General features: G+C 44.9%; 1 protein-coding gene across 1 annotated transcript in view; it reads right to left on the reverse strand.

Annotated features, from left to right (window-relative positions):
* BUB1B (BUB1 mitotic checkpoint serine/threonine kinase B) overlaps positions 1 to 12,958 on the reverse strand; it is a 138,833-nt gene that overhangs the window by 70,861 nt on the left and 55,014 nt on the right. Inside the window, exons 9-10 of the mRNA XM_082275302.1 lie at positions 10,648 to 10,865; positions 4,113 to 4,225 (exon numbers count right to left, since the gene is read on the reverse strand). Of these exons, the coding sequence (XP_082131428.1) occupies positions 4,113 to 4,225; positions 10,648 to 10,865 (331 nt within the window). The remainder of the gene's footprint in view (positions 1 to 4,112; positions 4,226 to 10,647; positions 10,866 to 12,958) is intronic.

Below are 12,958 nucleotides of genomic sequence, written 5' to 3' on the forward strand. Positions count from 1 at the left end.
CTTCTTAACCACTTACCTACAGTGCACTTTCACCCCCTTCCTGCCCAGACCGATTTTCAGCTTTCAGCACTCTCACACTTTGACTGAGAATTACTCAGTCATGCAACACTGTACCCATTCAAAAATTGTGTCCTTTTTTTCACACAAATAGAGCTTTCTTTTGATGGTATTTAATCACTACTGGGTTTTTTATTTTTTGTGCTATAAATAAAAAAAGACTGAAAATATTGTGAAAAAACGCATTTTTCTTTGTTTCTGTCATAAAATTTTGCAAATTAGTAATTTTTCTTCACAAATTTTGGCCAAAATTTATACTGCTACTTATCTTTGGTAAAAATAACCCAAGTAAGTGTATATTATTTGGTCTTTGTGAAAGTTATAGAGTCCACAAGCTATGGTGTGAATCATTGAAAATTGATCACACTTGATCACACCTGATGTACTGAAGGCCTATCTCATTTCTTGAGACACTAAAAAGTCAGGAAAGTACAAATACCCCCCAAATGACCCCTTTTTGGAAAGTAGACATTCCAAGGTATTTAATAAGGGGCATGGTGAGTTTTTTGAAGTTGTAATTTTTTCCCACAATGCTTTGCAAAATGAAGATTTTTTTTTTTATTTTATTTTTTTTTTACAAATTGCCGTATTAACAGGTTATTTCTCTCACACAGCACATGTATACTTGCAACTACACCCCAAAACACATTCTACTACTCCTTCTGAGTATGGCGATACCACATGTGTGAGACTTTTTCACAGCCTGGCCACATACAGAGGCCTAACATCCAACCAGCACCGTCCGGCATTCTAGGAGCACAAATTTCACATATAATTTCCTGACAACCTATCGTACTTTTGAAGGCCCTGGAGCACCAGGACAATGGAAACCCCTATAAAATGACCCCATTTTGGAAAGCAAACACCCCAACGTATAATTTTTGAGGCATAATGAGTCTTTTGAATATGTCATTTTTTTCCACAAGTTTTTGGAAAATGTGGAAAGAAAATGAAAAGACATTTTTTTTTACACAAAGCTGTCCATTTATGCAATATTTCTAACACATAGCATGTACATAGCAAAAATTGCACCCCAAAATACATTCTGCTATTCCTCCTGAGTATGGCGATACCACATGTGTAACACTTTTTCACAGCCTGGCCACATACATAGGCTTAACATCCAAGTAGCGCTTTACACAAAGTTGTCCATTTATCCACTTTAAGACTGGGCCTATTTTTGACACTTGGTGTTTACAAGCTAAAATCATTTTTTTGCTAGAAAACTACTTGGAACCCCCAAACATTATATATTTTTTTTTAGCAGAGACCCTAGAGAATAAAATGGAGATCGTTGCAATATTTTTTATCACACCATATTTGCGCAGCAGTCTTCCAAATGCGATTTTTTTGAAAAAAAATCACTTTTTTGATCTAAAAAATAAGAAAACAGTAAATTTAGCAAATTTTTTTTCCATAATGTGAACGATAATGTTACGCCGAGTAATTAGATACCCAACATGTCATGCTTCAAAATTGCGCATGCTCACAGAATGGCGCCAAACATTGGTACTTAAAAATCCCCATAGGCAACATTTTAAAAATTTCTGCAGGTTACTAGCTTAGAGTTACAGAAGAGGTCTAGGGCTTAAATTATTGCTCTCGCTCTAACGATCGCGGCGATACCTCACATGTATGGTTTGAACACCGTTTACATATGTGGGCGGGACTTGCGTATGCGTTTGCTTCTGCGCGCGAGCTAACGGGGACAGGGCGCTTTAATTTTTTTTTTTTTTTCCTATTTATTTTATTTATTATTTTTTTATTTTTACACAGTTTAAAAAAAAAAAATGTTTTGATAATTTTTATTCCTATTACAAGGAATGTAAACATCCCTTGTAATAGAAATAGGCATGACAGGTCCTCTTTATTGTGAGATCTGGGGTCAAAAAGACCTCACACCTCACAACTACACTAAAAAAGAAAAAAAAAAAAAAAATTGTTGAAAGAGGAAAAAAAAAAAAGCAAAAAAAAAAAGCGGCCCTTTAAACCGGTTGCTAGGCAACATCTTTTGACGTAGCTCCGGTCCTCCAAGACCATAGAGTTGAGTGAGGGCCATCTTGCCCTCACTCGACTTCCTGTCTCTGAGGATCCGGGACCGGATAGTTTTCCCCGCTGCCGGCGGGTCCGGTAAGCTGGGAAAACGTCTGGGACGCGGCAGGAGGGGGGGGGGCACCTCTTCCCCTGCACCGTAAGGGTAATTCCGCGGCGAATCCGCCACTGGGACCACCCTTATCTGAAAGCCGACCGCCCGCCGTTTCAAAAAATACCGGGGTTATGGGGGCTATCTTCTGCCATAACCCCAGTATTTAGCTTTTAATGGCCGACGCATATAGTCGTTAGGCGGTCAGTAAGTGATTGCATGTATATGGCAAACAGGTGACGATGACTGATGGGGTGACAGGTGACGATGACTGATGGGGTGACAGGTGACGATGACTGATGGGGTGACAGGTGATGATGATTGATGAGGTGACAGGTGACGATGATTGATGAGGTGACAGATGACAATCACTGACCGGGTGACATGTGACGATGATTGATGGGGTGACAAGTGACGATCACTGATGGGGTGTCAAGTGACGATGATTGATAGGGTGACAGATGACGGTGACTGATGGGGTGACAGGTGACGATGACTGATGGGGTGACAGGTGACGGTGACTGATGGGGTGACAGGTTACGATGACTGATGGGGTGACAGATGACGATGACTGATGGGGTGACAGGTGACGGTGATTGATGGGGTGACAGGTGACGGGGCGATGGTCACTGATGGGTGACAGGTGACGGGCGATGGTGCACGGCGGTACTGATGGCAGTCTCTGGTGACCGGTGAACTTTAGGCTACATTCACATGTGAGCGTAGCGATCACGGGCAGAATCACTGCGATTCTGCCCGCGATCCAGAAATCATTGCAAATGGCGGGACGCCTGTGCGTTGCCCGCTGTGCGATGTTGCTGCGATTTCCGCCTGCCGAATCGCGGTAACATCACGCAAACAATGCATGACGCCCCAAAGAAACTCTTGTACTTTTTTGGGCGTCATGCGATGTTTGCGCGATGTTACTGCGATTTGGCAGGCGGAAATGGCGGCAACATCGCACAGCGTTTGGGGTGCTATTGCAAATCACGGGCAACGCACAGGCGTCCCGCAATTTGCAATGATTTCCGGATCGCGGGCAGAATCGCGGTGATTTTGCCCGCGATCGCTGCGCTCACATGTGAACGTTATGGGTGTCAATTTCTGGGCACTGATGAGGTGACTGTTGGGTGACAGGTGACATTGGGGGGGGCTGGGGACTGTGTGGGGACCTTTATTACTGTGATTTTAGTGTGATTTTACTTTTTACATGTGTACAGAGCAGTAACTCACTATTTCTAGCTCTGCTCCCCTCATACTGGAAACTGTGTGAGGAGAGAAGAGCTAGTAACAGTCAGTTACTGCTCTGTGTTTACATTTTGTGATCGGCTGTGAATGGATTCACAGCCGATCACTTAGTAAACAGTCACTGTCAGTGACTGTTTACTACCGCCGGTGACAGCTGTGTTCCTACGGAACACAGTGCCACCGACATGACCGCGCTGCGCGCTCCCGATCGCGCATGCGCGGTCATCTCCCGGCCGCCTCCATTGTGATCGGCTGTGTCATTGGAACACAGCCGATCACGTGGGAAACAGCCATGCCTATTGGCTGTTTCCCCCCTGCCGGTGACCGGCTGTGTCCCGGGGACACGCCGACACCGGCAGTGCACGGCGGCGCGCCCGCGATCGCGCGCCTGCCGTGCATTTACTGGGTCACGTCATATGACGTCCGCCCAGGATAATAGCCGCACCGTCCCGCCGTCATATGACGGCGGGCGGGCGGTAAGTGGTTAAGGAAGGTCAAAGAATATCCTAAATTAGTAGATCTGAAGGGTATTATATAGTGAGACAGTCTGTAGGTAAACCTGGAAGACCAAGTATAGTGAAGACAAGCTTCAGATTGTTTAGATGGTGCAACAATGTTGAAGTTGAAGCACAGATCAGCCTTGGTAATGCTGCTTCGATCCTACCTCCATGCCAACTTGTTCTTGGTTTTCAGTGCATGAGCCTTTTAGCCTTTTCTCCAACTCTTCAATCTGCCTCTCCATCTCCTGTCTACGTAGAGCACTGGCTAGGAGATCTTCTGCAAAATCAAGAGCACCAGACTAGTCTTTTCGGTACAAACAAGGTCACAGAAAACAGTTACTTATAAAAAAGGTACCAGTTATTCCATGTTGTCACAGGACAGTCAGGTTTAGGAATTGTGCCATGCGTTTCAGAGCGAGGCAGAGATCATTACAAAATTCTAAGTAGACAGCAACAATTTATCAAAACTGAAACAAAAAGTATCTGCAATGTTGGTAATAAAAGTTTTCACCTCTCAAGTAAAATTCAATGACACATTGACTGCTGGAGGAAAAAGCCCTTTTTTCAACTGAATCAGTCAGTCAATTAGCCAGCAGATGAATCAAGCCTGCCTTTTTTGGTACAAAGCCTAAGGCTTGTATTGAGCAGTATTACAACCTTGAGAAACATGCAGGCCAGCCACTGGCATCCCAATAACTGGTGAAATTAGCAGTGGGAGTACATCTGGCACCTGCATAGCATCCTTGTTTGCCTTACCCCTGCTCTAACTCAGTCAGTACTGGGGTCACGTTAGCTGCGTGAAGGAGAAAATACACCGAAATACTAGTCCGTAAAAGTATGCAAAGGTATATTTGCACTTCTAAAATTAAATCATTAGCTCTAATATTGGGTGTCCTACATGTGAAGAAGCTGCTGCATTATGTATAAATATAAATTTTCCTTTCTTACACTTAATAATGTGGTGCCTCAAAATTGTGCATAATTTTAAAGGGTGCCTTGATTAAAAAAAAGTTTGAGAAACACTGACCTAAACCATGTAATGTGCCAAAATGCTTGTTGTTTCCTGACAACATTCGGTTACTTATCTTTCTCAATTAAACCAGCACAGGCTCTTGAAAGTCCCATGTGAGAGAATACGTCCTAACAGCTCTCAACAAAAAAAATAGATAAATGGTCATATTTGGATCTTGAAAGGCATTTTCTACCTGCAACGAGTTTTCCACTTGAATAAGAGGTGTACTGATCATGTAGTGTCATGATGTAATTTGTTGCTCTGTACGCACACAGCCTATATAGTATAGAACAGTGTTTCTCAACTCCGGTCCTCAGGGCACACTAACAGGCCAGATTTTAAGTATTACCTTGGGGAGATGCAGACTAGAATACTGCAATCACTGAGCAGCAAATTATATCACCTGTGATGTATTTCAGTTTTCTTGCAAACCTGGCCTGTTAGTGTGCCCTGAGGACCGGAGTTGAGAAACACTGGTATAGAAAACCTTCACATTCTGGTGTGAGATGTTTCAGTTTGTGTTTAAACACAAGGCATACAGCTTGTCACTGCACAGGTTAATGTATGACCTTTGTTGGTAGTCTGAGAACTGACACTTACTGTGAAGAAACTAAACATCCCACAATCCCCCCGAGTCTCAAAGTCTAGTGTTCTGCAGGTGAGAGCTAGCAGTCAGATCTGACACAGGCAGAGGAATTAACTGCTCACATAGAGCTCACTGCTTCATCACATTAAAACTCCCACATTTGAGATGCAACACAGAAGAAATGAGTCATGCACTGGACGTTATGTGACCCGGAACAAGAAGTTGCCTGTCCCTTTAGCGAATAGGGATAAGCTGGGTGAATAAATACCTGGACACAAGGGAATCGATCAGCCATAACACTACAAACCGCAAGCACGAACTATAATCCCATCATTACAAGGTAAGGCAAACAAACGACAAAGGGAATATAACTGCACTAGTACCTAATTAAAAACAAAACATTTGAAAGTAGACAATGCCTTGGAATCAGGGGTAGGCAACCTTAGAGAGCAATCCACCCGTCAGATGTCCATGGTTGGCAGGTAGATTGCAATCAATGGGTTACCAACCCTCGCTTTAAAGCAGTTATAAACCCCATTTATTAAATTTTACTTAAGCACATATGTATAGTATTTACATCTCTCCCCAAAGCTCTAAGTGTAATTTTTCTCTTGTGCTTCGTTCCTCTGTTATCAGCGTGAGTCACTTCTGACAGGTTCTCGAACACATGAGATAACATGAGCTAAAATGTGTGTTGGGGAGAGTGCTTAGAGGGAGATTTTTTGGCTTTTTCAGCTTACAGGAAGTGATAAGGAGACCGATTTCCTGCAAGATCAAGAGTTATTTTCTGTAGGGCTTGATGTCGCCATGGTGACTAGAAATTACATCCTGGCACCTGGGCTTTTGTCAGCTGTCCGCATCTGCCTCCCACTTGTCCACTGCGCTTTAGCCGAAAGACAACGACAGTATGGTCGCCCGGTTCTGGGAGGGTGTCTATTGGCATCCCCCCAGAACTCCCCCACCCTGTCCTTCGGACACAGATGACCACTGTTACGAACCTCAGCGTAAAAAGGAATGAAACCGCCGTTTAGTGGATGTACCACCTTTGCAGCATGTACGAATTACCCCTGTAGCACACCAGCATACGAATAATCATCCAAAGAGGGCCCCAAACAATCGAACGGCTTTCTGTATAATAAATCCCCCTCCAAAAACGAGACAAAGCTCCAAGTTGAGGGTAAAACAGGAACAACATTTATTGGAAGAACACTGCACACTTTTATACAGAATTTGGAACATCCTTCCCCCAACAACCGCTTTCCCATTGGTCAATTGCACAGTACCTGCAGTTCCCCATAAGGTCCTCTCCAGCCATGCAAATGAGGGCTTGAAAATGAGTCAGCAGTTATTGGTCAGATAGCTTGACCAGAAGGACTGCCATGTGCAAGGAGACAGAAGCCCCCAGGGGGTAATCAATGTACACAATAGCCAGACACAGAACAATGGTTCCCTAACGAGCCCTCAATACACATTACTCTGAGTGTCAATACATCTCTTAGCAGACAGCAGGCAAGTTCATTAGCACACCCGACAATAGGTGAATGGAGAGCCACCTCAGACAGTCCGTCTCCTCATTGGGCTTCCTGGAATGACCATATTAGGAGTGCACTTCCTGTGCCTTACAGTTTACAGGAATAAGGTTTAGCTTCCAGGATACAGGAAAGACTCCATTAGCCACATGGTTAAAGAAACACAAAAAAGACACAAAAATGCATAACTCCCAGTCTACTGAACAGAACCCCCACATTCAACCCATCCCCAGATAGCCTGGATCTGAGCGCTCAACATATCCAAACAGCGCTAAGATGCCACAAACACAGTCAAATCACCATGGGGTTTACGTTTAGCATGGGCTGATGAGAGGGTCCATAGTCACATTGCAAGAGGCGAGCAACCAGGCTTCTCCAATGCCCAGTGGCGAGATTGGTCTCGTCACAACCACGTATTAAGGTAAGGGACAATCACACGGGCCCTTTACATGTCATCAGCTGTGATTGGACATCGCTTATCACATGGTCAACAAATGCCGGTTTTCGGCATTTCTATACCTCAGCCCGGTCACAGCGTGAGGAAGGGAAAGACTATAACCGGCTATGCTGTGATGGGGACATTTACACTGATAATCAGTGCAGTCTCATCAGTGAGGCATCATCACCACCCAACCAGTGAAGAAAAAAAAAATTACCTATTTGAAAAGTTTTAGAACCGAAATGAAGAAAACTGGATTTTTGTAATGGCTTACCGTAAAGTCCTTTTTTCTGAAGTTCGACAGACGCAGCTCTGCTTAATCATAGACTATAGGGTTTTGCGTCTCCCACTAAGGATAGGCACTTGGCGGAAAAAAGGCTTGTCCGCGCCTATAGGGGCTGTCCCAGCCGGCATAACCCCTCAGGCTCTGCTATACTCAAAAAGTTTTGTTGCAAGCAGTGACAGAAAATGGCCCCATAACTCAAAAGTAGAGGGGCAGGTGCTGCGTCTGTCGAACTTTAGAGAAAAGGATTTAATGGTAAGTTCTTACAAAAATCCAGTTTTCTCTATCGTTCGATTTAAGCAGAGCTGCGTCTGCCAATGAAGACTATAGGGATGTCCCAAAGCAGTAAAAACATGAGGGGCGGGAATAAGACAGACACAAAAAACCTGAATGCCCCAATAGCCAAACATAGCCAACCAGGTAAAAGAAAGCTCAACCAGAAACAGGAGCTTCCCGAACGAACCCTCAAAGAGAAACCAAAAAAAAAAAAAAGGGGGTTCTCTCAAACTGCAGCCTGCAAAACCTTGCGGCCAAAAGAAGCATCCGCTGATGCCAGCACATCTACCTGGTAGAATTTTGTAAAAGGTATGCACAGATGACCAAGTTGCCGCCTTGCAAACTTGTAGCACCAACGCCTGATGGTGAAAAGCCCAGGAGGCACTTAGCTCTCTAGTAGAATGCGCCTTCACTGGGAAAGGAGGAATCTGACCATTCAGTGAATAGGCCTGTACCCACCATCTGTGTGATCCATCTGGAAATGGTTGCAGCCGATGCAGCCAGTCCGTTACGAGGTCCATCCGCAAGGACAAAAAGAGCGTTAGTTTTCTGAAGGACGTAGTGGTCTCTAAGTAAACCCTGATAACCCGGAACACATCCAAACAATGTAAAGCATACTCCTTAGGATGCTGAGGTTTAGGGCAAAGGGGAGGCAGTACAATGTCTTCATTTAAATGGAAATCAAAAACCACCTTAGGAAGGAACGACCGATTAGGTCGAAGTACCACCAGATAGATAAGGTGAGCAGCAAGACAACATCGCCAATTCAAATACTCTGAGGGCAGAAGTGATTGCCACCAAGAAGGCAACCTTCTAATACAAAGCAAGCAGCGAAATCTACCAAATGTTCTCAAAAGGAGGCTTATGAAGAACAGACAGCACCAAATTAAGATCCCATGGCTGTAACAGAGAATGGCGCACACTTTGAATAAATGCCTGGATAAGGGCCTGCATGGCTAATGGGCATTGAAAATAGATAGGCAGAGCCGAAACTTGGCCAACCACTGTTCAACCCCTTTCTGGGAAAACCAAAACCCTGGCGATAGAAAACAAGCGAGGATGCACTTTCAGCGTTTCGCACCATGAAATGTACGATTTCCACGTGCGATGATAGATCTTTCGAGAAGTCTACTTCCTAGCCTTCAAGAGAGTGGAGAATACAAACTCAGAGACCCCTTTCTCTCGACACCTGACTTTCAAAACGGCCATGCCGGTAAAGCCAGCTACTGTAAAGCAGGATGGAAGACCTTGACCTTGAGACAGCAGATATTCCCTGAAAGTAAGCCTCTAAGGGAAATCGGTGGCCAATCTTATGAGGTCTGCGTACCAAGACTGACAAGGCCAGTCTGGAGCCACCAGAATGACCGGAATGTTTTCCACCTCTATCCTGCGCAGAAGATGCGGCAGAAGTTTTAACGGGGAAATGCATAAATCAGCCGATACTGACCCCAAGGAGCCACCAGGGCGTCAGCCAGAGGAGATCGAGACCTGGCTAGGAATCTATGCACCTTCTTGTTGAGGCAGGAGGGCAAACAGATCGACATCCGGGGTCCCCCTACTGAGCACACAGTAGGTGAAACACCTCCGTGTGTAGGGACCACTCCCCTTAATCCAACACCTGATGACTAAGGTAATCTGCCTGCAAGTTTACCACACCTGAGATGTGTACAGTAGAGATGACTGGAACAAATCTTTCTGCCCAATTCAGAATCTCGGCCACCTGCTTGGCTGCCAGGACACTCCTGGTGCCCCCTTGATTGATGTAAGCCACAGCCGTGGCATTGTCTGATTTAACCAGAACCGGACAATCGCGTAGGCGAGTCGTCCAATGACTCAAAGTTTGTCCGAGGGGAGGAAAACCCTCGCCAAGGATGAATCCACAGTCAGGCCTAGGTACTCCAGTCTCAGGGCCGGAGTCAATGTGGATTTTTTGAAATTGATGTTCCAACCAAACTCTTGTAGAGTTCGGACAGTGACCTCCAGATTCTCCAACAGAACCAAATGAGAGACCGCTCTCAACAGATCGTCCAGGTATCCCAGTACCGAAATCCCCCTCCGGCGCAGCAATGCTAACACCAGAGCCAGAACCTTGTCCCTGGGAATGGAGGCAAGATCAAAGGGTAACGCCACAAATTGATAATGCTGCTACGCTACCGCAAAGTGAAGAAACCGCTTGTGTCCAGCCTAGATAGGGATGTCCACTACCGTACGGATAGACTCCATCCGAAAACCCTGTACCAGCAGTTCAGGGCTTTGAGATCTAGGATGGGGCGCACCTTGCTTTCTTTTCTGGGCACGGTAAACAGGTTTCAATAAAAAGTATATAAAAGGGTAGGGAATTGGCGCTGCCTAGGGGATATTGGTGTAAAGCTATTAGAGGTCACAAATAAATATTGTGTAATAATCTTAAAACCTATATAAAAAATAATCTCTCAAATCCTCAAATTATTAATAACCACAATACACATAAATATAAGGTGACTGGTGATATAGAAGTGATATAGTGACGTGCAATAAATATGATATAAAACCAATAAAAAAATTAAATAGAAGAAAATTGTGTAATCAACCTACCTTCTCTCTTCTTGCGAACTTTTGCCATGTAAATTTCTGCACGGATTTCCTCGATTGAAAACTCTTCCACTCCAGCATAGACTTTGTTTTTACAGTACATAACCATCTCCTCTTTCCCTTGTGTGCAGCTCTGCAGCCTCTGTAGAGGATCCTCCTCCTTGCTAGACTTCCGAGCACTCAAGACACTAGTAACTGAGGGGTTAATCTTGCATGGTGTGCTGAAAATCAAATAATAGAGAATATATAAAAGTGAACCTTTATATGCAGATTATCTCCTACTCACTATACTCAAATTATCTCCTACTCACACTGCACCCACATCTACAAACTGTTATGATCGACCCTCTTCTCACACCCCTGTACCCTTCAAGTCATGAAGTTTCTATAACATAGTAGCACTAAATTTGACTTTTGAAGTTCAAAGATAAGTTATGATTTAAAGTGTATTTCCACTTTTGCAGCTAAAATTGAAAGTGGTGTTCCAGCTGGGTAAAAAAAAAAAAAAAAAAAAAAACAACAACAACATTTAAAGTTAGCAGCCACAAATACTGTAGCTGTTAACTTTTAATATATATAGAAACACTTACCTGTCCAGGGTGCCCAGGATGTCAGCACCCCAGCCGATTTTCGGCTGCTGGGTGCTGCTGCCGCCATTCGCCTGCGCTTTCTAAATCGGCCCAGCGGCCGGGGAAGGAGGAGGGGGGGCCGAACTTCTGAGGGATGGCGCTGCAGCGCCGCTTCCCGGAAGTTGGTAAGGGCACCTGTATCTGCCCCCCCCCGAAAGGTGCCAAATGCGGGGGGGGGGGAGCAGACACTCCACTTTTGGGTGGAACTAAGCTTTAAGAAACCCCCAGTAGATACGTTTGTTATGTGTTCCCATTCACACATCATACCTAAAAGATCACTTCTTACCTTTTAAGCTGTTTAGAACAGGTATATACACTAAACAAAATTATAAAAAAAAAAAAAAAAAACGCAACACTTTTTTTTTGCCCCCATTTTTCACAAGCTGTACTCAAAGATCTGAGACTTTCTATGTACACAAAAGGCCTTTTTCTCTCAAATATTATTCACAAATCTGTGTAAAAATTGCAGTCATTCATAAGAATGTCAAATATAAAGCAGCGCTAACATTAATACATCACACATTAAATAATACACAATAAGAAGCACTCAAACGAGGAGTCCATATAAATAATAACGGTCCAAAAGAAGCACCAAGTGGGGGTGGCAAGCTCAGAGGTGGCAGCCCTAGATGTCACTGCTATCCCTAACAGCCGGGAGAGCAGTCAGTCTAGTAGAGGGGGTGACGGCAGCGTAGGTAGGCCTAGACAGTTGGTGGTAATTGGGGATTCTATAATCAGAAGGACTGATAGAATAATTTGTCGCCAGGATAACCTCAACTGAATGGTTTGCTATCTCCCTGGTGCCAGGGTTCGACATGTGGTGGACCGGGTTGATAAATTACTGGGAGGGGCTGGGTATGACCCAGCTGTCTTGGTCCACATTGGAACCAATGACAGAATATATGGAAGGTGGAGGTTCATTAACCACTTCCCGCCCGCCCTATAGGTGAGGAATGTGGTTGCATTATCCTGACCGGACGTCATATGACGGCGGCAGGATAATGCGCTTTGCGTGCCCCGGGGGGCGCGCAGAGCGGCGATTGGTGATGCGCCATGTCAGTCTGACTCCCCGCATCTCCGATCTGACGTAGGCTCTTTACCATGTGACCAACCGTGTCCAATCACGTCTGCACTGGTGATCAGATCACTGATTACCAGTGCAGACCCTCGGGGGGGGGGGGGGGGGGGGGGTGCCACTAGAACCACCAGGGATGCCCACCCATGACCCCAGGGATGCCCACTATGGCCACCAGGGATGGCAATCAGGGCTCAGGGAGCCCCCCAGGTGCCCTTCCCATCAGTGCTGTCCGCCAGTGCCCTCCCCGTCAGTGCCGCCCTCCAGGGCCCATTATTGCCCAGCAGTGCCGCCTATCAGTGTCGCCTATCAGTGCCGCCTATCAATGCCCAGCAGTGCCGCCTATCAGTGCTCAGCAGTGCCCACCAATGCTGCATATCAGTGCTACCTATCAGTGCCACATATCAGTGCCCATCAGTTCCGCCTCATCAGTGAAGCCTCATCAGTGCAGGAAATAAAAAAAAAAAAAAAAAAAACTTAAATTTACAAAATTGTATAGCATAAACAAAAAAACTTTTTTTTTTTCAAACTTGTCGGTCCTTTTTTTTTTTTATTTGTTTAGCAAAAAAGAAATAAAATTGTGGTGATCAAATACCACCAAAAGAAAGCT

The sequence above is a fragment of the Pelophylax lessonae genome (genome assembly GCF_965119305.1).
Source record: "Pelophylax lessonae genome assembly, chromosome: 13".
Classification (NCBI taxonomy): domain Eukaryota; kingdom Metazoa; phylum Chordata; class Amphibia; order Anura; family Ranidae; genus Pelophylax; species Pelophylax lessonae.